The following is a 24,876-nucleotide window of genomic DNA, read 5'->3' on the forward strand; positions in this document are numbered from 1 at the left end:
AAGACAATGAGAGCCTTTAGATTAATAATAGATAATACTGCAACAGTCGTTGGATCACAAGACGGCACTGTGTGTGTATGAGTATGTGTGTGTTTGTGTCATCATAAACTGTGTTCATTGAGCCGAAACTGGAGATACTGACATGCCTCGGAGCAATGTTTATGAAAACGGTGTTTCTCTTGAGGAAGGCTCATGCGCGTACCGAACAAAACTGTTATTATGTGTAGAAGCCAGACAACATAGTTTAGCCTTTGAAATAGACAGATCAATATACAATGCATTCGGAAAGTATTGAGATCCCTTCACTTCTTCCACATTTTGATACGTTTTTTAAAAGTTTTTTATAAATGTTTACAAATGTATTAAATATAAAAACAGAAATACCTTATTCAGACCCTTTGCTAGGAGACTCGAAATTGAGCTCAGGTGCACTCCCTCACTAACTTTAAGCATCAGTTGTCAGAGCACCTTACCGATCACTGCACCTGTACACAGCCCATCTGAAATTAGCCCACACAACTACCTCATCCCTATATTGTTATTTACTTTGCTCTTTTGCACCCCAGTATCTCTATTTGCACATAATCTCTTGCACATCTAGCATTCCAGTGTTAATACTAATTGTAATTATTTTGCACTATAGCCTATTTATTGCCTTACCTCCATAACTTGCTACATTTGCACACACTGTATATACTGTATATTTTCTGTTGTATTTTTTGACTTTATGTTTTTTTACCCGATATGTAACTCTGTGTTGTTGTTTTTATCGCACTGCTTTGCTTTATCTTGGCCAGGTCGCAGTTGTAAATGAGAACTTGTTCTCAACTGGCTTACCTGGTTAAATAAAGGTGAATTTTTTTTATAAAATAAAAATAAAATACAATTCCTCTTTCCATTTATCATCCTTGAGATGTTTCTACAACTTCATTGGAGTCCACCTGTGGTAAATTCAATTAATTGGACATGATTTGGAAAGGTACACAACTGTCTATATAAGGTCCCACAGTGCATGTCACAGCAAAAATCAAGCCATGAGGTCGAAGGAATTGTCCGTAGAACTCCGAGACAGGATTGTGTCGAGGCACAGATCTGGGTAAGGGTACCAAAAATATTCTGCAGCATTGAAGGTCCCCAAGAACACAGTGGCCTCTATCAATCTTAAATGGAATAAGTTTGGAACCAACAAGACTCTCCTTAGAGCTGACCGCCCGGCCAAACTGAGCAATCGGGGGAGAAGGGCCTTGGTCAGGGAGGTGACCAAGAACCTGATGGTCACTTTGACAAAGCTCCAGAGTTCCTCTGTGGAGATGGGAGAACCTTCCAGAAGGACAACCATCTCTGCAGCACTCCACCAATCAGGCCTTTATGGTAGAGTGGCCAGACAGAAGCCACTCCTCAGTAAAAGGCACATGACAGCCCGCTTGGAGTTTGCCAAAAGGCACCTAAAGGACTCTCAAACCATGAGAAATAAGATTCTCTGGTCTGATGAAATCAAGATTGAACTCGTTGGCCTGAATGTCAAGCGTCACATCTGGAGGAAACCTGGCAATATCCCTACAGTGAAGCATGGTGGTGGCAGAATCATGCTGTGGGGATGTTGTTCAGCGGCAGGGACTGGGAGACTAGTCAGGATCGGAGCACAGAGTACAGCGAGATCCTTGATGAAAACCTGCTCCAGAGCTCTCAGGACCTCAGACTAGGGTGAAGGTTCACCTTCCAACAGGACAACGACCCTGAGCACACAGCCAAGACAATTCAGGAGTGGCTTCGGGACAAGTCTCTGAATGTCCTTGAGTGGCCCAGCCAGAGCCCGGACTTGAACCCAATCGAACATCTCTGGAGAGACCTGAAAATAGCTGTGCGGTGACACTCCCCATCCAACCTGACAGAACTTGAGAGGATCTGAAGAAAAGAACGGGAGAAACTCACCAAATACAGGTGTGCCAAGCTTGTAGCGTCATACCCAAGAAGACTCAAGGCTGTAATCGATGCCAAAGGTGCTTCAACAAAGTACTGAGTAAAGGGTCTGAATACTTATGTAAATGTAATATTTCATTTTATTTATTTATTTTTTACATTTGCCTCCGCTCATTCCATCTCAGTCTCTCGGAGGACCCACGCACACCAAGTTGACCCCACCAGCCACTATTCTTTAATTTAATTGATTAGGTAATACAAACTAACAGTACTTAAGGGGCAGTCTTTCTTCAGATGTATGTAAATTTATGTGTTTCTTTGGATATATTAGCAGAGGAGTCGGAGCTAAAAAGCCCTAAAAAGGAATAGTGCCTCAAGTACAATGACGTACTTTGCTTCTTGTTATTCTTTATTTAAAAAATTGTGTGTTTTTTGTTAAATGTCTTACCGGCCCACATGCCCACACGCTCAGATATAATTTGGGATGCCATTAAGGCATATATTAGTGGAATGATAATCTCATACTCTGCTAAAGTTAAATCTGATTTAGAAATTAAAATTAAAGAAAAATAAATCACTATCTTAGAAAAAGCCCATAAAAAATATTTGCAAGGTAACGAAGAAAATACAATTTCTGAACTTCAGCAGGAATACAATCTTTTACTTTTGAAGAGAGTGTCAAGATCGTCTAACAGAGTGGACCAATGCGCAGCGTTGAATGCAAACATATTTATTCTCACTGAAGGCAACACGAACAAAACAAAGAACGATACGTGACAGTTCACGGTTACCATAAACAGACTCGAAACAAAAACCCACAAACACGAATGAAAACCCGACTGTTTAAATATGGCTCCCAATCAGAGACAACCAGCTGACACTCGTTGCCTCTGATTGGGAGTCACTCAGACCAACATAGAAATAAGTAACCTAGACCCACAACAAAAACATAGAAACTAACACCCTGGCTCAACATACGAGAGTCCCCGAGCCAGGGCATGACAGTACTCCCCTAAAGGCGCGGACTCCGACCGCCCAACGGGAAACACAACAGGGGAGGGACCGGGTGGGCACTCCGCCTGGCGGCGGATCCGGCTCGGGCATGATCCCCACTGCGCTCTCTAACCTCCGAAAGTACCCTGGTCCGGTCTGGTCCTGCTGACCGGAGCTGGACTGCACACTGGTGGAGCGGATTGCTCTAGCTCCGGCGTAACGCATCTGACCGGCGCCAGACCAGGCACCAGTGGAACAGGACGTGCCGTGCCCGGACGACGCACGCACACCACTGGCTTGGTGTGGGGAACAGGCACGGGCCGTGCTGAACTGACGACGCACACCACTGGCTTGGTGTGGGGAGCAGGAGCGGGCCGGACAGGGCTGACGCAAACGCACCACAGACTTGGTGCTGGGAGCAGGAATGGGCCGGACTGGGCTGGCGACGCGCACCACAGACCTGGTGCGGAGAGCAGGAACGGGCAGAGCCGGGCTGACGAGACGCACCACAGGCTTGGTGCGGGGAGCAGGAATGGGCCGGACTGGGCTGGCGACGCGCACCCCAGACCTGGTGCGGGGAGCAGGAACGGGCAGAGCCGGGCTGACGAGACGCACCACAGACTTGATGCGGAGAGCAGGAATGGGCCGGACTGGGCTGGCGACGCGCACCACAGACCTGGTGCGGGGAGCAGGAACGGGCCGGACAGGGCTGACGAAACGCACCACAGACTTGGTGCGGGGAGCAGGAACAGACCGGACCGTACTGGGGACACACACCACTGGCCCTACACCGGGATCTGGAACGGGCCGGACCGGACTGGTAACACACCCCAGTACCTCTCGCCGTGCCTCTACACCTTCCATCCCCTCTTCTACCAGTGGCCCCCGTAACCTGGCGGCCTCCTCTGCAACCCCGCTGGACCGCTCCATAGCGGCCTCCTGCTGCCCCGACGTCGTGAGCCCCCCCCCTAAAGATTTTCTGGGGGTCTCTCCTCCCCGTGGACCAGGCCTCCATTGTTCTCGCCCACCTCTCGCTCCTCTGTCTCCAACCCTCGTCACTCAGCTCCTCAATGGGCTTGACCCAGTCGAAGCTGCCACAGAGATCTGCCAGCGATTTCCCTGGCGATGGCTCCTCGACTCGCTGCTTGGTCCAGTAGAGGTGGGTTTTTCTGTCCAGATCGTCTAACAGAGTGGACCAATGCGCAGCGTTGAATGCAAACATATTTATTCTCACTGAAGGCAACACGAACAAAACAAAGAACGATACGTGACAGTTCACGGTTACCATAAACAGACTCGAAACAAAAACCCACAAACACGAATGAAAACCCGACTGTTTAAATATGGCTCCCAATCAGAGACAACCAGCTGACACTCGTTGCCTCTGATTGGGAGTCACTCAGACCAACATAGAAATAAGTAACCTAGACCCACAACAAAAACATAGAAACTAACACCCTGGCTCAACATACGAGAGTCCCCCGAGCCAGGGCGTGACAGAGAGCCAACAACTACAGATTCAACTCAGATAAAGCATGCTACTTAATGGCAAATAAACCTGGTAAACATCTCGCAGTTCTCACAAAACGAATATGTGCTAAACCAGTTATAATTTTAAAAGGTAAATATACAAAAGCGGTTATTAGAAACAACGCGATTAATGACAATAAGTCATATAAAGTAATTATAAAAAATAAAATGTAAACAATTAAAGATGAAATGTGGCATGTTTCATATTACATTCCAATAGCAGATGCTTCCTCACAGTAGGAATTACTGGCCTCATGTTTTCACAGCACTGAGATTTCTAAAGCAGACCAAGGATAAAGGGACACTACAAATATAATCAGATGAAACATCTGGTTTGTGACAAATATGAGGCATCCATTTTGATTTTAGAATAGTGGTGCTTACAGCATACCCCATGTGGAATGCTGATGGGACAAACTGTCAGTTTCTTAAAAACATTCTTAAAAGTTTTATTGTCACATACACTGGATAGGTGCAGTAAAAATAGTTGTTTTACAGGGTCAGCCATAGCAGTACGGCACCCCTGGAGCAAATTAGGGTTAAGTGCCTTGCTCAAGAGCACATCGACAGATTTTTCACCTTGTCGGCTCAGGTATGCGATCACATGTGACTGTTATTGCACCCTGTGGAAAGAGCATGGCGTCCCTCATAAATGCCACCTGCTGTGATGAATGGGCCTATAGGAGAAGGATAGGAATTCACCATGAGGCCAATGGTGATTTTAAAACAGTTAAAGAGTTTAATGGCTGTGATAGGATGTAACTGAGGATGGATAAACAGCATTGTAGTTACTCCACAACACTAACATAAATTACACAGTGAAAAGAAGGAAGTCTGTACAGAATAAAAAAATATTCTAAAACACGCATCCTGTTTGCAATAAGGCACTAAGTAATGCTGCAGAAATAAACGTTAAGTCCTGAATACAAACCGTTATGTTTGGGGCAAATCCAACACAACACATCACTGAGTACCACTCTTGTGATGAGTGATTTCGAAGGAGTCAGGCGCAAGAGGGTAAATCACAGAATAACAGGATTTATTCCGAAACACAGAGTTACGCTGTAATGCGTCAAAACACTCCAGTGCGCAAAACAGGCGCACTGGAAACAACAAGGCACACAGGGAATTATCCCGGCAACACAAAATACAAGGAGCTCCACCGAGCTTCTCTAACCTCCACAATAAACAAGCACACACAAAGAGAAGGGGGCAGAGGGAACACTTATACAGGCACTGATGAGGGGATATGAACCAGGTGTGTGTAATAAACAAGACAAAACAAATGGAATGATGAGATGAGGAGCGGCAGTGGCTAGAAGGACGGTGACGGCGAACTCCGAAGCCTGCCGGAACAAGGAGAGGAGGCAGCTTCGGAGGAAGTCGTGACAACTCTTCACGTTTTCAAGCATGGTGGTGGTTGCATCATGTTATGGGTATGCTTATCATCAGCAAGCACTAGGTAGTTTTTTAGGATAAAAAGAAACGGAATAGAGCTAAGCACAGGCAAAATCTTAGAGGAAATATTGGTTCAGTATGCTTTCCAACAGACACTGGGAGACAAATTCACCATTCAGTAGGACAATAACCTATAACACAAGGCTAAATATACACTGAAGCTGCTTACCAAGATGACATTGAATGTTCCTGACTGGCCTAGTTACTGTTTTGACTTAAATCAGCTTGAAAATCTATGGCAAGACTTGAAAATGGCTGTCTAGCAATGATCAAAAACAAACTTGACAGATCTTTACGATTTATTAAAAGAATAATGGGCAAATATTGTACAATCCAAGTGGTAAAAGCTCTTAGAGACTCACAACTGTAATCGCTGCCAAAGGTGAATCTAACATGTATTGACTCAGGGGGTTTAATACTTATGTAATCAAGATATATGTGTTTTAATTTCCATACACTTTGAAATTAAAGAGTATTTTGTGTATACCATTGACAAAGAATTACAATTAAATCCATTTTAATCCCACTTTGTAACACAACTAAATGTGGAAAAACTCAAGGCGTGTGAATACTTTCTGAAAGCGCTGTTTACTGTATGTGTCACATACAGTGGGGAAAAAATGTATTTAGTCAGCCACCAATTGTGCAAGTTCTCCCACTTAAAAAGATGAGAGAGGCCTGTCATTTTCATCATAGGTACACGTCAACTATGACAGACAAAATGAGGAAAAAAAATCCAGAAAATCACATTGTAGGATTTTTAATGAATTTATTTGCAAATTATGGTGGAAAATAAGTATTTGGTCACCTACAAACAAGCAAGATTTCTGGCTCTCACAGACCTGTAACTTCTTCTTTAAGAGTTTTCTCTGTCCTCCACTCGTTACCTGTATTAATGGCACCTGTTTGAACTTGTTATCAGTATAAAAGACACCTGTCCACAACCTCAAACAGTCACACTCCAAACTCCACTATGGCCAAGACCAAAGAGCTGTCAAAGGACACCAGAAACAAAATTGTAGACCTGCACCAGGCTGGGAAGACTGAATCTGCAATAGGTAAGCAGCTTGGTTTGAAGAAATCAACTGTGGGAGCAATTATTAGGAAATGGAAGACATACAAGACCACTTATAATCTCCCTCGATCTGGGGCTCACGCAAGATCTCACCCCGTGGGGTCAAAATGATCCCAAGAACGGTGAGCAAAAATCCCAGAACCACACGGGGGGACCTAGTGAATGACCTGCAGAGAGCTGGGACCAAAGTAACAAAGCCTACCATCAGTAACACACTACGCCGCCAGGGACTCAAATCCTGCAGTGCAGACGTGTCCCCCTGCTTAAGCCAGTACATGTCCAGGCCCGTCTGAAGTTTGCTAGAGTGCATTTGGATGATCCAGAAGAGGATTGGGAGAATGTCATATGTCATATGGTCAGATGAAACCAAAATAGAACTTGTCGTGTTTGGAGGACAAAGAATGCTGAGTTGCATCCAAAGAACACCATACCTACTGTGAAGCATGGGGGGTGGAAACATCATGCTTTGGGGCTGTTTTTCTGCAAAGGGACCAGGACGACTGATCCGTGTAAAGGAAAGAATGAATGGGGCCATGTATCATGTGATTTTGAGTGAAAACCTCCTTCCATCAGCAAGGGCATTGAAGATGAAACGTGGCTGGGTCTTTCAGCATGACAATGATCCCAAACACACCGCCCGGGCAACGAAGGAGTGGCTTCGTAAGAAGCATTTCAAGGTCCTGGAATGGCCTAGCCAGTCTCCAGATCTCAACCCCATAGAAAATCTTTGGAGGGAGTTGAAAGTCCGTGTTGCCCAGCGACAGCCCCAAAACATCACTGCTCTAGAGGAGATCTGCATGGAGGAATGGGCCAAAATACCAGCAACAGTGTGTGAAAACCTTGTGAAGACTTACAGAAAACGTTTGACCTGTTTCATTGCCAACAAAGGGTATATAACAAAGTATTGAGAAACTTTTGTTATTGACCAAATACTTATTTTCCACCATAATTTGCAAATAAATTCATAAAAAATCCTACAATGTGATTTTCTGGATTTTTTTTCCTCATTTTGTCTGTCATAGTTGACGTGTACCTATGATGAAAATTACAGGCCTCTCTCATCTTTTTAAGTGGGAGAACTTGCACAATTGGTGGCTGACTAAATACTTTTTTTCCCCACTGTATGATTATGTTGCATAGGTCAGGGTTTGAATGGGGCATCAGAACTCCTTCAGGTTATGAAGATACCTTTAAATCTAAACTGTTGTTGGTGCTGACGGTTGCACAACACATTCATTCTCATTTGAAAGTGGAGGTTGTTTGTTTTGGGGTGGTTACAGAAATCGATATTTGTGATGGATGGCTGGGAAACTTGAAGCTTTTGTTACTGCCTATCTGCCACACATGATTCATACTGTACACTGTACCAACCAACAGGCTGCTGGAGGTCTGGTGGCAGGCAGCAGTAAAAAAAAAAAAAAAGATCCACATCCAAAAACAAACCCCTTCAGCCTCCCTAAAAGACTATCATTGCCCACTGTGTATTGATGATAAAAGGCTAGATTTCTGTTTTTTTCACTGCCCACTGTGTACTGTACCAATGAAGCGTACAGAATACCTGAAGCCATTTTGAAAAGTCTTGCCAAAATATGAATTAGAGGCCTGGGGCTAGATTCACAAAACACTACTTACTAAGAAACTTAAGAAGTTTCTTGAGGAAAAAAATAAGAAGTTGATAAGATAGATCAAGCTGTTCTTAGGAATTCATAGTTTCTTAGGAACTTCGTGAACATCTTTCATAAGAACTTTGTAAATATCTTGTTATGTGACATTGACATGAGTGACGTGCTTGAAACCAGTAAATAAGCCTTTGTGACAGGGATGCTAGGATTTGGCCCACTATAATAAAGTGTTGATATTTCCATTTTATTAAATGTATCTGTTTTATGACTTGAGAATTTTTGTAGTTGGCTTGTGAACCCTTTATAAACAAAAAACGAGTTATTTTTCAGACATTATAACCATCAGACTAGCTACAGTTGATGTCGGAAGTTTACATACCCTTAGGTTGGAGTCATTAAAACTTGTTTTTCAACCACTCCACAAATTTCTTGTTAACAAACTATAGTTTTGTCAAGTCGGTTAGGACATCTACTTTGTGCATGATACAAGTAATTTTCCCAACAATTGTTTAGAGACAGATTTTTTCACTTATAATTCACTGTATCACAATTCCAGTGGGTCAGAAGTTGACATACACTAAGTTGACTGTGCCTTTAAACAGGTTGGAAAATTTCAGAAAATTATGTCAGGGCTTTAGAAGCTTCTGATAGGCTAATTCACATAATTTGAGTCAATTGGAGATGTACATGTGGATGTATTTCAAGGCCTACCTTCAACCTCAGTGCCTCTTTGCTTGACATCATGGGAAAATCAAAAGAAATCAGCCAAGACCTCAGAAAAACAATTGTAGACCTCCACAAGTCTGGTTCATCCTTGGGAGCAATTTCCAAACGCCTGAAGATACCACGTTCATCTGTACAAACAATAGTACGCAAGTATAAACACCATGGGACCACGCAGCCGTCATACCGCTCAGGAAGGAGACGCGTTCTGTCTCCTAGAGATGAACGTACTTTGGTGCGAAAAGTGCAAATCAATCCCAGAACAACAGCAAAGGACCTTGTGAAGATGCTGGAGGAAACAGGTACAAAAGTATCTATATCCACAGTAAAACAAGTCCTATATCAACATAACCTGAAAGGACGCTCAGCAAGGAAGAAGCCACTGCTCCAAAACCGCCATAAAAAAGCCAGACTACATTTTGCAACTGCACATGGGGACAAAGATCGTACTTCTTGGAGAAATGTCCTCTGGTCTGATGAAACAAAAATAGAACTGTTTGACCATAATGACCGTCGTTATGTTTGGAGGAAAAAGGGGGTTCCTAAAAGCCGAAGAACACCATCCCAACCGTGAAGCACGGGGGTGGCAGCATCATGCTGTGGGGGTGCTTTGATGCAGGAGGGACTGGTGCACATCACAAAATAGATGGCATCATGAGGAAGGAAAATTATGTGGATATATTGAAGCAACATCTCAAGACATCAGTCAGGAAGTTAAAGCTTGGTCGCAAATGGGTCTTCCAAATGGACAATGACCCCAAGCATACTTCCAAAGTTGTGGCAAAATGGCTTAAGGACAACAAAGTCAAGGTATTGGAGTGGCCATCACAGAGCCCTGACCTCAATCCTATAGAACATTTGTGGGCAGAACTGAAAAAGCGTGTGCGAGCAAGGAGGCCTGCAAATTTGACTCAGTTACACCAGCTCTGTCAGGAGGAATGGGCCAAAATTCAACCAACTTATTGTGGGAAGCTCGTGGAGGGCTACCCGAAACATTTGACCCAAGTTAAACAATTTAAAGGCAATGCTACCAAATACTAATGGAGTGTATGTAAACTTCTGATCCACTGGGAATGTGATGAAAGAAATAAAAGCTGAAATAAATCATTCTCTCTACTATTATTCAGACATTTCACATTCTTAAAATAAAGTGGTGATCCTAACTGACCTAAGACAGGGAATTTGTACTAGGATTAAATGTCAGGAATTGTGAAAAACTGAGTTTAAATGTATTTGGCTAAGGTGAATGTAAACTTCCGACTTCAACTGTATTCCAAAAATTTAAATGCATAACCAAGGAAAGCGCAATAAAAAGTTCAGCAAACAAGACCTTGAAGTGATGGTGGATGAAATAGCAACCAGGAAAAAGTTGCTGTTGGGGAGACTCGATAACTGCATTGCTGCAGAGACCAAAAAGAGAGGATGGGCGAGAGTGGCCGAGTCTGTCTCTGCCGTCGGGGGTATGGCAAGGGACAGTGACACTCTAAAATAAAGTGGTCTGACATCAAGTCGGCTGCTAAAGGGAAGGGAGCTGAGAGAAGCAGGGAGTTGAAGAAGACTGGAGGAGGGGTATCGACCATTCGTGTGGACCAGCTGGAGGAGAAAGTGTTGTCCATGATAGGAGAGACAGTGATAGAGGGACTGCGCGACCGTTAGCTGACGCATAACGACATTAGCTAACATAGCTAACGACGTTATTATTAGCTAAATTAGCCAAGTTCTTTTTGCAAATCGAGGAGCCAACGCTAACTATTTAACACATTTGTAGAATATTGTAATATATTGTTAATTACTAGCTAGCTAGATAATGCGCGTTTAATTAGTTTTCTTGCTGTATTTAAATGTCCAGTAGCCAACTGTTTCTGTGGCAGTGGCACAAGAAAACGTTGATGGTTACAAAAGTATCCATTCGTCAAAAGACAAGGGTTTAGCTGTCCTAAAGTTAAGTACATTTCCTAAAACATTATTTTCAAGAATTCCATTTTCTTCTTTACTTTTTTCTTAGGAAGAAACATAGGAAAAAAAAACGTAAGAACATTTCCAATAACTTTTTTGAGGAATAGCAACTTAGCTAAAGGTAAAAAATGGCAGTTAAGAAGAAATGACTTCTTAAGAAGGTTTTGTGAAACTGGCCCCTGGTTTTTGAAGACGTGCTCAAGTTTGGAGATCTGGTGCCAACGAACAACATGCAAAATTGAACGACAGGGTCAAGGCAAGAAAACGTACGGCACACACCAACAGCGGTGACATAATACTTTTTTTTTCAATGAATATGAAAAATGGCAGGTGCAGCTCCGTTGGAAAAATCTGAAAAGTTCTCCATTATTATAATTTATAATCTGTTTCTGCCTGGTAGGTAGGGAGAGGCCGATATGGATGTGTGGATACACTCCAGGAGATACTGTTTTATTCAGACGCATTTGGGATTTGATGGATGTTGAGCGATTGCTGGATTCCTTTTACTTGGCACCGCGTGGTAGAATGGACAGAGAGAGATGTAGTACAATCCAGGAACATCTCTACATGACAGAATGTAAATCACTACTCTCCTAAAGCACGGTAAGCAGTGTAAAAAACAGGAAGAGGCAGGTTTGATGGGGGGACAAGAGCAGTAGTAACCTCGTCTGGGGAGGAAGAAACTGGAGGAAACAGTGTAACCCCTAGACCTGGGTTCAAATAGTATTATATTTTTATCAAATATTTGTAGTGTATAATTGAGCCTACCTGGAGTGTCAGATGGGCAGAACATGGACTGTTGGGACGATTTCAATTAAGTGCAGCTGAACTACTTGAAAGAAAACAAATATCAACGAACCCGGGTCGGGGCACCACACTAAACAGGTGGTTTATCAGACTGGGGTTTGTTTGGTACATTGAGACCAGTGAGATTCATAGCTCACTGCATAGTATCTCTATCAAAGCACCATGCAGCCATGCTAGTCTCTTTGCATTCGCCCCGTTGACAACCCATTTGACCTCTCCCAGCTTGTTAGTGATACACAAAGACACTCCCCTACAGGGACAGAGGACAGGGAGCAGATTGAGTTTGATGTAGATGGATAGAGAAAGTGTGTGTGTCTGGCTGTGTGTCTGTCTGTCCCCCCCTCTGTCCGTGTGTCCACCTGTCTGTCTCTGTGTGTGTCTGTGGTTTTACCGTGGCATCGCTTAAACAGAGTACACTCTCCTACAGTTTTGCCTCCCTACTCCTTCTCAGAGCTCAGAACTCAACAGGCAAGGAAAAGTCCATGATGAACACTATATCAGTGATCCTCCAACCTGCTCCCGAAGAGCCACAGTATTGCAGGGTTTTGTCCCATCTCAGCAGTGAAACACCTGATTCAGCTAATCAAGCCGTTGATTGAAAGATCAGCTGATTATTTGAATCAGGTGTGATGGCTAAACACGCAGAAGCAAGGCTGTCTGGGAAAGGTACTAGCTGTCAAATCATTGCTACTTCTGTCTTTGCTTCCTCAATGATTCCTCTCAAAGTGATCTTGGATCAATTCTTCCAATGCACTCTGAGAGGAATTGAGGAAACAGTAAGGTTTTCATACACAGCCCAGCACTAAATGTTACTGTAATTAGATCTACAGTAAAGTCACAACAACCACAAGCTCTATAACAATAGTTGTAAGGGAATGAAAGCAGGTGACTACGTACCCACACACCTTGGCAGAGGTGCGCTCCACATGCGCCTCCCCCCTCCAAGGCAGATCACCTCTGGCACCCCCTCCAGCCGGTAGCCCGTGTTGCAAGAGAACGTTAGGGCGTCCCCGATGCTGAAGCTGTAGCCGTTCCTCCGGCCGAACCGTGGCATCCCCGGGTCCTCACACGGCTCCAAGTTGTACTCTGAAGAAGAAGGAAGTTGTGTCAAGTGAAACTTTTCGATCATGTACATTCAGTGAGGGTTTGTTTGAATGCAGTGCATACTCCAAGTTGTATTCATAGGGCTCTGGTTAAAAGTAGTGCACTATAAAGGAATAGGGTATCATTTAGGACGCACCCTACCTGTCACCTGTGATGTACAGTACACACGCACACACACACACACACAATGAATACACACACTCACAATTAATATACACACACACACACACACACATACACACAAACACACAATGAATATACACACACACACACACACACAATGAATATACACACACACACAATGAATATACACAAACACAAGCAAACACACACACACACAAACACACACGCACACACACATGAACACACACACACACTATTAAACGCCGTCAACAAACCCTGATGTACAGTACACACGCACACACACACACAATGAATACACACACACACACACTCACAATGAATATACACAAACACAAACAAACACACACACACACACACAAACACACACACACACACAAACACACACACACTATTAAACGCCGTCAACAAACCCTGTCAACATCTATCTGCTTTATGTCTCAGAAGGGGTGACATCCTGAAGGACACTTCAGATTTATAAAGGTACAATATCTTTCTATATGACCCCAAAACACTTCAGGGATGACTAACTGAAAGGTATTGAAGATGTGTGTCTCTGTGGTGAGGTAGGGGATGTCAGAGCGCTGGACAGAGCACTGGAGGCATGTGAAGCTAGGCGGAAAGAAGCACTCAGTCTGCTAGGAGACTTTAGTAAGACTTTAATAAGCAGAAACAGCAAAGCGACTGCCCCATCAATCTCTATCTCTTCCTCTCTCTCTCTCTCTCTCTTTCTCCCTCAAATCACACACACAAGCGTGCACGTGTGCACACACGCATTTGTCTCTTACCCAAGGCCTTGGATCAACTACCTCGCTTTCCCACCAAGGTGCATGAATTGAGCAGCACACTGAAGTACAGAGGAGATCAACAACATGCGTGCATGCTCGCACACACACACACACACACACACACACACACACACACACACACACACACACACACACGCATACACACACAATCCTCCTACTCACCAGAGAAGGTAATATTGAATCCCTCATAGGATATAGAAAAGTCAGATATAAAGCGCAGCTGGGCCTTGAAGTTCCCGTAGAGCCCTGCGTTGGTGGGGGAGGGCAGCTCATTACCCGTGAGGCGCGCAAGAGGCTGGACGAAACTTCCGTTCTCTGTGATGAGGAGGTAGTCATGGTGATCCTCCAGGTGGAAGGTGTTGAAGGTGAATTGGACTCCTATTGGGACAAACACAAAGGTGTTCAGCCAATAATAAGCCCGGTCTAGAGGTGAACCGCCAATAATACGCTTCAAGCTACCTGTCAGCCTTCCCTGATGAAATTATCAAATTCAATTTAAACGACAGCTTAATCTGAGAGGAGAAAAGCCAAGTAGAGAGAGAGAGTGGACTTAATCTCATTACATTCAAAGTTGAGGTCAGTTCATATAAAAAAGAGGGCTCTGGGTTTTATTTTCTTAAATGAGGGGGTAGAGAGACTGCATTTCAATTCGGAGTGATTATTCAGAGAAACATAATGACCGTCCATATTGAATATCTTAGCAGCCATGGGAAATTAAAATTCCAAAGAATTTTCATTCTCAACCCAGAGCCTTGTATTATAATTATATTTCAGAGAGATGGGCTGGACTGGGAAGAGGACCTACAGTGAATCAGTATTCCTGTCCGTTCCATCCCACACTGCCTTTCACCAGGCTGCTGATAAAGAGAATAGGAAGCCATTCTTCAGCCGTTTATTAATTCATATTTAATTCTACAGTATCAACATTTGTACTTATTGTTTGCCTGTCTCTCTTAATTAAATCTGCAGACAGAATAGTTATCTACAGTACCAGTCAAAAGTTTGGACACACCTACTCATTCCAGGGTTTATTTTGACTATTTTCTACATTGTAGAATAATAGTGAAGACATCAAAACTATGACATAACACATATGGAATCATGTAGTAACCAAAAAAGTGCTAAACAAATCAAAATATATTTTATATTTGAGATTCTTCAAATAGTCACCCTTTGCCTTGATGACAGCTTTGTACACTCTTGGCATTCTCTCATCCAGCTTCATGAGGTAGTCAACTGGAATTCATTTCAGTTAACAGTTGTGCCTTGTTAAAAGTTAATTTGTGGAATTTATTTCGTTCTTAATGCGTTTGAGGCAATCAGTTGTGTTGTGACAAGGTAGTGTTTTTTATTTTATTTTATTTTTTTAGGGGGTAGATCAGCTTTAATATTTCAGATAGATTGTAACTTCCATCAATGTAATTGTCTGCATCACTTCCAACCCCCCATAATTTTTTTCTAGCATATATATATATATATATATATATATATATATATAGTATCTCACAAAAGTGAGTATACCCCTCACATTTTTGTAAATATTTGAGTATATCTTTTCATGTGACAACACTGAAGAAATGACACTTTGCTACAATGTAAAGTAGTGAGTGTACAGCTTGTATAACAGTGTAAATTTGCTGTTTCCTCAAAATAACATAACACACAGCCATTAATGTCTAAACCGCTGGCAACAAAAGTGAGTACACCCCTAAGTGAAAATGTCCAAATTGGGCCCAAAGTGTCAATATTTTGTTTGGCCACCATCATTTTCCAGCACTGCCTTAACCCTCTTGGGCATGGAGTTCACCAGAGCTTTACAGGTTGCTACTGGAGTCATCTTCCACTCCTCCATGACGACATCACGGAGCTGGTGGATGTTAGAGACCTTGCACTCCTCCACCTTCGATTTGAGGATGCCCCACAGATGCTCAATAGGGTTTAGGTCTGGAGACATGCTTGGCCAGTCCATCACCTTTACCCTCAGCTTTTTTAGCAAGGCAGTGGTCGTCTTGGAGGTGTGTTTGGGGTTGTTATCATGTTGGAATACTGCCCTGCGGCCCAGTCTCAGAAGGGAGGGGATCATGCTCTGCTTCAGTATGTCACAGTACATGTTGGCATTCATGGTTCCCTCAATGAACTGTGGCTCCCCAGTGCTGGCAGCACTCATGCAGCCCCAAACCATGACACTCCCACCACCATGCTTGACTGTAGGCAAGACACACTTGTCTTTGTACTCCTCACCTGGTTGCCGCCACACACGCTTGACACCATCTGAACCAAATAAGTTGATCTTGGTCTCATCAGACCACAGGACATGGTTCCAGTAATCCATGTCCTTAGTCTGCTTGTCTTCAGCAAACTGTTTGCGGGCTTTCTTGTGCATCATCTTTAGAAGAGGCTTCCCTCTGGGACGACAGCCATGCAGACCAATTTGATGCAGTGTGCGGCGTATGGTCTGAGCACTGACAGGCTGACCCCACACTCCTTCAACCTCTGCAGCAATGCTGGCAGCACTCATATGTCTATTTCCCAAAGACAACCTCTGGATATGACGCTGAGCACGTGCACTCAACTTCTTTGGTCGACCATGGCGAGGACTGTTCTGAGTGGAACCTGTCCTGTTAAACCGCTACATGGTCTTGGCCACCGTGCTGCAGCTCAGTTTCAGGGTCTTAGCATTTACATTTTTTACATTTTAGTCATTTAGCAGACGCTCTTATCCAGAGCGACTTACAGTTAGTGAGTGCATTATTATTATTTTTTTTTTTTCATTTTTTTTTTTCATACTGGCCCCCCATGGGAATCGAACCCACAACCCTGGTGTTGCAAACGCCATGCTCTACCAACTGAGCTACATCCCTGCCGGCCATTCCCTCCCCTACCCTGGATCAATTGTGCGCCGCCCCATGGGTCTCCCGGTCGCGGCCGGCTACGACAGAGCCTGGATTCAAACCAGGGTCTCTAGTGGCACAGCTAGCACTGTGATGCAGTGCCTTAGACCACTGCGCCACTCGGGAGTGCAGTCACAAAAACCATCAAGTGCTATGATGAAGCTGGCTCTCATGAGGACCGTCACTGGAAAGGAAGACCCAGACTTACCTCTGCTGCAAAGGATACATTTATTAGAGTTACCAGCCTCAGAAATCGGTAATTAACTACAGCTCAGAGTGCACCTCACAGAGTTCAAGTAACAGACACATCTCAACATCAACTGTTCAGAGGAGACTGCGTGAATCAGGCCTTCATGGTCGAATTGCTGTAAAGAAACCACTACTAAAGGACACCAATAAGAAGAATAGACTTGCTTGCGCCAAGAAACACGAGCAATGGGCATTAGACCGGTGGAAAACTGTCCTTTGGTCTGATGAGTCCAAATTTGAGATTTTTGGTTCCTACCGCCATGTCTTTGCGAGACGCAGAATAGGTGAACGGATAATCTCCGCATGTGTGGTTCCCACCGTGAAGCATGGAGGACGAGGTGTGATGGTGTGGGGGTGCTTTGCTGGTGAAACTGTCAGTGATTTATTTAGAATTCAAGGTACACTTAACCAGCATGGCTACCACAGCATTCTGCAGCGATACGCCATCCCATCTGGTTTGCGCTTAGCGGGACTATCATTTGTTTTTCAACAGGACAATGACCCAAAACACACCTCCAGGCTGTGTAAGGGCTATTTGACCAAGAAGGAGAGTGATGGAGCGCTGCATCAGATGACCTGGCCTCCACAGGATGAGTTGGACCGCAGAGTGAAGGAAAAGCAGCCAACAAGTGCTCAGCATATGTGAGAACTCCTTCAAGACTGTTGGAAAACCATTCCAGGTGACTACCTCATGAAGCTGGTTGAGAGAAGGCAAAGCTGTCATCAAGGCAAAGGGTGGCTACTTTGAAGAATCGATAATATAAAATATACACTGCTCAACAAAATAAAGGGAACACTTAAACAACACAATGTAACTCCAAGTCAATCACACTTCTGTGAAATCAAACTGTCCACTTAGGAAGCAACACTGATTGACAATACATTTCACATGCTGTTGTACAAATGGAATAGACAACAGGTGGAAATTATAGGCAATTAGCAAGACACCCCCAATAAAGAAGTGGTTCTGCAGGTGGTGACCACAGACCACTTCTCAGTTCCTATGCTTCCTGGCTGATGTTTTGGTCACTTTTGAATGCTGGCGGTGCTTTCACTCTAGTGGTAGCATGAGACGGAGTCTACAACCCACACAAGTGGCTCAGGTAGTGCAGCTCATCCAGGATGGCACATCAATGCGAGCTGTGGCAAGAAGGTTTCCTGTGTCTGTCAGCGTAGTGTCCAGAGCATGGAGGCGCTACCAGGAGACAGGCCAGTACATCAGGAGACGTGGAGGAGGCCGTAGGAGGGCAACAACCCACCAGCAGGACCGCTACCTCCGCCTTTCTGCAAGGAGGAGCAGGAGGAGCACTACCAGAGCCCTGCAAAATGACCTCCAGCAGGCCACAAATGTGCATGTGTCTGCTCAAACGGTCAGAAACAGACTCCATGAGGGTGGTATATGTGCTTACAGCCCAACACCGTGCAGGACGTTTGGCATTTGCCAGAGAACACCAAGATTGGCAAATTTGCCACTGGCGCACTGTGCTCTTCACAGATGAAAGCAGGTTCACACTGAGCACATGTGACAGACGTGACAGAGTCTGGAGACGCCGTGGAGAACGTTCTGCTGCCTGCAACATCCTCCAGCATGACCGGTTTGGCGGTGGGTCAGTCATGGTGTGGGGTGGCATTTCTTTGGGGGGCCGCACAGCCCTCCATGTGCTCGCCAGAGGTAGCCTGACTGCCATTAGGTACCGAGATGAGATCCTCAGACCCCTTGTGAGACCATATGCTGATGCGGTTGGCCCTGGGTTCCTCCTAATGCAAGACAATGCTAGACCTCATGTGGCTGGAGTGTGTCAGCAGTTCCTGCAAGAGGAAGGCATTGATGCTATGGACTGGCCCGCCCGTTCCCCAGACCTGAATCCAATTGAGCACATCTGGGACATCATGTCTCACTCCATCCACCAACGCCACGTTGCACCACAGACTGTCCAGGAGTTGGCGGATGCTTTAGTCCAGGTCTGGGAGGAGATCCCTCAGGAGACCATCCGCCACCTCATCAGGAGCATGCCCAGGCGTCGCAGGGAGGTCATACAGGCACGTGGAGGCCACACACACTACTGAGCCTCATTTTGACTTGTTTTAAGGACATTACATCAAAGTTGGATCAGCCTGTAGTGTGGTTTTCCACTTTAATTTTGAGGGTGACTCCAAATCCAGACCTCCATGGGTTGATACATTTGATTTCCATTGATAATTTTTGTGTGATTTTGTTGTCAGCACATTCAACTATGTAAAGAAAAAAGCATTTAATAAGATTATTTCATTCATTCAGATCTAGGATGTGTTGTTTAAGTGTTCCCTTTATTTTTTGGAGCAGTGTATTTTGATTTGTTTAACACTTTTTTGGTTAATACATTATTCCATATGTGTTATTTCATAGTTTTGATGTCTTCACTATTATTCTACAATGTTGAAAATAGTAAAAATAAAGAAAAACACTGGAATGAGTAGGTGTGTCCAAACTTTTAACTGGTACTGTATGTCAAAAAGAGTTATGATGGGTCACATTCCATTATGAATACCTCATGTTTGTAGTATCATAAGAACATTATGGGATTATAGGCATAACAGAATTAGAGTGTTAGCTACCTAAGAGCATTCAATATATATTCTCAAACTTTAATTTAAAAGTCAGCACCTACGCTGTTGGCTAATTCCAGACACGGATAGCTCAGTCTTGACTGGACAGCTTGGGGGCCATTCTAGACTAATAGGGAGAGGAGCTCAGGGAGGACGCCAATCTAGACCAATAGGGAGAGGAGCTCAGGGAGGACGCTAAGCTAACCAAGGCTTACCTTTGCCGATCTAGACCAATAGGGAGAGGAGCTCAGGGAGGACGCCAATCTAGACCAATAGGGAGAGGAGCTCAGGGAGGACGCTAAGCTAGACCAATAGGGAGAGGAGCTCAGGGAGGACGCTAAGCTAACCAAGGCTTACCTTTGCCGATCTAGACCAATAGGGAGAGGAGCTCAGGGAGGACGCCAATCTAGACCAATAGGGAGAGGAGCTCAGGGAGGACGCTAAGCTAACCAAGGCTTACCTTTGCCGTGGCTGACCTCCACCGTCCAGGTACAGTTGAGTGAGCTAGGATACATCTCAGGGTATCCAGGGGACAGGATGGTGCCGCCGGGCCCTCGCACGTCCCCTCCACACAACGCTGGGGAACATACAGGGTGAAACACTTTATTGTCCATGTTTTTGCAGAGAACAGAAATATGCCCTTTCCTGCAGTCAAATGACCTAGTGGCCCCATGGGTGGAATGTTATTAATATCTTTCATAATTTATAAAAAAATATTTACTTTTTTTACGCCGAAAATCCGGAGTTTATATGTTAAACAGTTTTGTTAGAATTTCAGTCTTCTGTGATGTATATAAAGTGTAATATTGGGATGCAAACTCAAAATGTTATGTATTTCAACTCTATATGTGACATTGTACAGGTGTCTTCTTTATTTCAAGCCCATAACCATGTGTGTGAGGTGTATACTTTTATTTCAAAGTAGATTGGTTTAAGACTACCAAGAAACACTCTGTGTGACCCTGATTTAGCCCACTGCAGTAAAAAGGTGAACTCAACCCTCTGAGTCGCAAACAACCAGAGCGGTAATCTTGGAGCAGATTTAGGGGTTAAGTGCCTTGCCTAAGGGGGCAATAGCGGCCATGTCATGGACAAACAGTGACCCTCAGTGTAAAGCGAAGTCAGTTTGGCATGTTTTATCTGATGTGATGTTGTTTTGTATCTCTTGAGGGAGATTGAGGAAGTGAAACCTCTCTTCTTCTCTTCCTCCTCTTAACCTCTCCTCTCTTCCTTCTCACCAGGCACTTGTACTTATCTGTCCCAGACAGATGCAGCGCTGTATCAATAATAAATGGAGCAACTTCTTTAGAGCACTTAATACAAAGCCTTATCGTACAGGGAAATGTGGACAACAACACTGATCTTATTCTGTTCCTCACTCGTCTCTCTCTTTTCCTCTCCCCATCCCCTCATTCTCCCTCGCTCTCTCACTCTCTGAGCAAGAAATGAACCAAACAAGATTTTTTTTAATTTTGACATGCTGTGCCCTCAATTTCTATACCCAAGAACCCCAAATATCAACATTTCAGCATATGTGACTCGTTTCAGGAAACTAGGTATATGTCGTGCGTCACTACTTCACAGGAGAGCCATTTGAACGTAAACTTATTTCTTTATCAAAATGCGTTTTTTTTGGAACATGTGAACTTTCATGTGCCTTACTAACAAACTTGGTTGCCATCTGTAAATACGAATACAATTGTTAAATTACGAGCACATTTGGTTTAGCCACAGAAAAATACAGCAACCTTCCCGCTAGCCATGATTGACTGAGATAATGAGTGGGTTGGACATGCCGAGAGATGAGTTTGGATTGGTCTGCCATGTTGCACACTTGTGTCTATTTGAGCTGGTCAGTATGTGTAGGTAATCCTGTCTAACGCTGTTTAAAAATATATATATATTGCGTTGTAGAACTGCATAAGTGTTGCTCTCCACTTTCTGGAGGACCGAGTTTTGGAATTAGAGTATGATAGCTAAGGAGATGGAGAAAACACGTCTCCGGATTACATCTTCAAACTAAGGGCAACCATGGCATCCATGACAGAGACTGAGAAGTGTCCGTCCATGTATACGGGTAAGATAGTCTAGCTAGCTACATTTTCATATATTACACGTTTCTAATTTTGTCAGAAAGTAGTTTTCATTTCAAGTTAAAGTGTACTGTTACCTAGCTAGCTAACATTAGCTGGCTGGCTCGCTAGCTAACGTTATGTGTATGATCTGTGTAGTAATATTATCCGTATCTCAGAGCCATTTTCTTTGCTAGTTATATCCTAATGTTAGCTAGCTAACATTGAACCTGGTTGGTTAGCTACCTGCAGATTCATGCAGGGTAGTAACGTCATGGCTAATTGTTTAGCTAGCTAGCTAAAGCTTAAGAGGGTGTGAACGATGCTGAATGGGTGGAGACAAAGAAGGGCTCTCCAGTAGTAGTACCAAAACATTCAAAGGCCATTTTCTCAAAAGTGTCGTTACAAGTTTATCAACTTTCAAAGCAGAATTACTTCCCCATTGATCCTCAACTGTAGTGTATAATATACAATTTTCTAGCTCGGAGTCTCTACTTTTATCCAATGTAAAAAACACAATTCCAAATGTTGCTACATAAGACCGATTTGAACCGGTCGGTCACATATCAGGTCCCTCATTTGTATGCCCTGGTATGGAGACCACATCCTCCCCACTATTCCACTTAGATCAGATTCCCCAACCCTCCACCCGCCACCCTCTTACCCCCAATGCATACATAAAAGCCTTCAGAGTCATAACAGGAGGCAGGGGAGGTGAGATGACAAGTTAAAGTGCAGGTAAAGGGTGCTCCCTGATCCCTAATCTTGTGAGGAGATCAGTTCCTATCAGGCCAAGCAGCCATCACAGCAAATTGCCTCTGTGATTCACCTGCACATACAGCCTAATGGCCTGGAATTGAATTGCATTGTCTCAGTTTAGCTTACTCCCTGGAAAAGAAAATAGATCTCTGAAATCTAAACACGGAGAGACGAACGAGCTAAAAGGTTTTGTCAGCCCCAGAGTCGTTGGGCTGGTTCTCTTTCACCAGGCAGCCAATTTACATGAACTGTCATTGACTCAAGTATTGACCAACCACTCTTGTAGGCTAAATATCTCAGCACAAAAACACAATTCAGACCTACAGCAGTTTTGTCAGTAGGCAGTTTGGCACTATCTTTGGCATTATATCATATGAGAGAATATTTAAACTAATCAAGGCCTGTTGAAAGTGATAGCTCAAGATTTGATAACTCATGTTTTGATAACTAAAGATGTTGCACCTACTGTAGATCTAGATCAAGGCTCTCCAACCCTGTTCCTAAACTCCAACCCTGTTCCTGGAGAGCTACAGTCCTGTAGGTTTAAACTCCAACCCTGTTCCTGGAGAGATACCGTACTGTAGGTTTAAACTCCAACCCTGTTCCTAGAGAGATACCCTCCTGTAGGTTTTCGCTCTGACCCCAGTTGGAACTAAACTAATTCAGCTTATCAACCAGCTAATTATTAGAATCAGGTGTGCTAGATAACCTACAGGACGGTAGCTCTCCAGGAACCAGGTTGGAGTGAAAACCTACAGGAGGGTAGCTCTCCAGGAACATGGCACTAGCCTGGTGGTCAGATATGTACTATGGAGAGGCCTGATCTAGACTAGAGCACTAACCTGGTGGTCAGATCTGTACTATGGAGAGGCCTGATCTAGACTACAGCACTAGCCTGGTGGTCAGATCTGTACTATGGAGAGGCCTGATCTAGACTACAGCACTAGCCTGGTGGTCAGATCTGTACTATGGAGAGGCCTGATCTAGACTACAGCACTAGCCTGGTGGTCAGATATGTACTATGGAGAGGCCTGATCTAGAGTAGAGCACTAACCTGGTGATCAGATCTGTACTATGGAGAGGCCTGACCTAGACTAGAACACTAACCTGGTGGTCAGATATGTACTATGGAGAGGCCTGATCTAGACTTCAGCACTAGCTTGGTGGTCAGATATGTACTATACAAACGACATGTGTTTTAGACCACTTCTGATGTGTTCAGCACTATAATGACCATGATATGTGAGTAAAGCACAAACACATCTGGTAAACAGGCTAGTAGTATTCTGCCACAACCTTGGTCACCATGGCTACAGTCCATACCATGAAAAATAAACAGATACCTGCACACTATTGAATGCTTCCGCAGTTCATGACTTAGCCTTATGTACCCTACACCTGAAAGTCACTGGATGTGCATATCTAAACTCGTTTTGGACTGATTTAAACTGGTTTGAACTGGTCCATACCATCACAGGTGGGCAGAGGGTGGCTCCACCAGTGGTTTTTCTCACAGACCAGAGGTTCCTCGTGGCTCAGCCTGTATCCAGGGTCACAGCCGAACGACACAGTCGAACCGATGGTGAAGTCTTGACCGTAACGCAACCCATTGAGCGGGAAGCCCGGGTCCTGGCAGGAGTAGGTGTCCACGGTCACGCCTGAAGAGAAAATGTTATGGGGTCAACAACATCAAACGTCTAATACAGGGATTATGAAGCTGTAACAGTTTGAAATCAGAGTTAGAGCTAAAACTATGGGTAGGGCTAGGAGTTTGTCCTGACCACATGATCTGACCAGGAACACCCGGGTCACTAAACTAGACTAGTAGTATGGTAGATGATGTGACCAGGAACACCCGGGTCACTAAACTAGACTAGTACTATGGTAGATGATGTGACCAGGAACACCCGGGTCACTAAACTAGACTAGTACTATGGTAGATGATGTGACCAGGAACACCCGGGTCACTAAACTAGACCAGTACTATGGTAGATGATGTGACCAGGAACACCCGGGTCACTAAACTAGACCAGTACTATGGTAGATGATGTGACCAGGAACACCCGGGTCACTAAACTAGACTAGTACTATGGTAGATGATGTGACCAGGAACACCCGGGTCACTAAACTAGACCAGTACTATGGTAGATGATGTGACCAGGAACACCCGGGTCACTAAAC

The 24,876-nt window shown here is 44.2% G+C and overlaps 1 protein-coding gene across 1 annotated transcript in view; it reads right to left on the reverse strand.

Moving 5' to 3' along the window:
- The window catches only part of LOC121586782 (CUB and sushi domain-containing protein 3), a 759,103-nt gene that overhangs the window by 264,742 nt on the left and 469,485 nt on the right, over positions 1-24,876 (reverse strand). The window contains exons 18-21 of the mRNA XM_041903753.2: positions 24,165-24,353; positions 20,325-20,441; positions 14,301-14,516; positions 12,982-13,170 (exon numbers count right to left, since the gene is read on the reverse strand). Of these exons, the coding sequence (XP_041759687.2) occupies positions 12,982-13,170; positions 14,301-14,516; positions 20,325-20,441; positions 24,165-24,353 (711 nt within the window). The remainder of the gene's footprint in view (positions 1-12,981; positions 13,171-14,300; positions 14,517-20,324; positions 20,442-24,164; positions 24,354-24,876) is intronic.

This window comes from Coregonus clupeaformis, chromosome 17 (genome assembly GCF_020615455.1).
Source record: "Coregonus clupeaformis isolate EN_2021a chromosome 17, ASM2061545v1, whole genome shotgun sequence".
Lineage (NCBI taxonomy): Eukaryota > Metazoa > Chordata > Actinopteri > Salmoniformes > Salmonidae > Coregonus > Coregonus clupeaformis.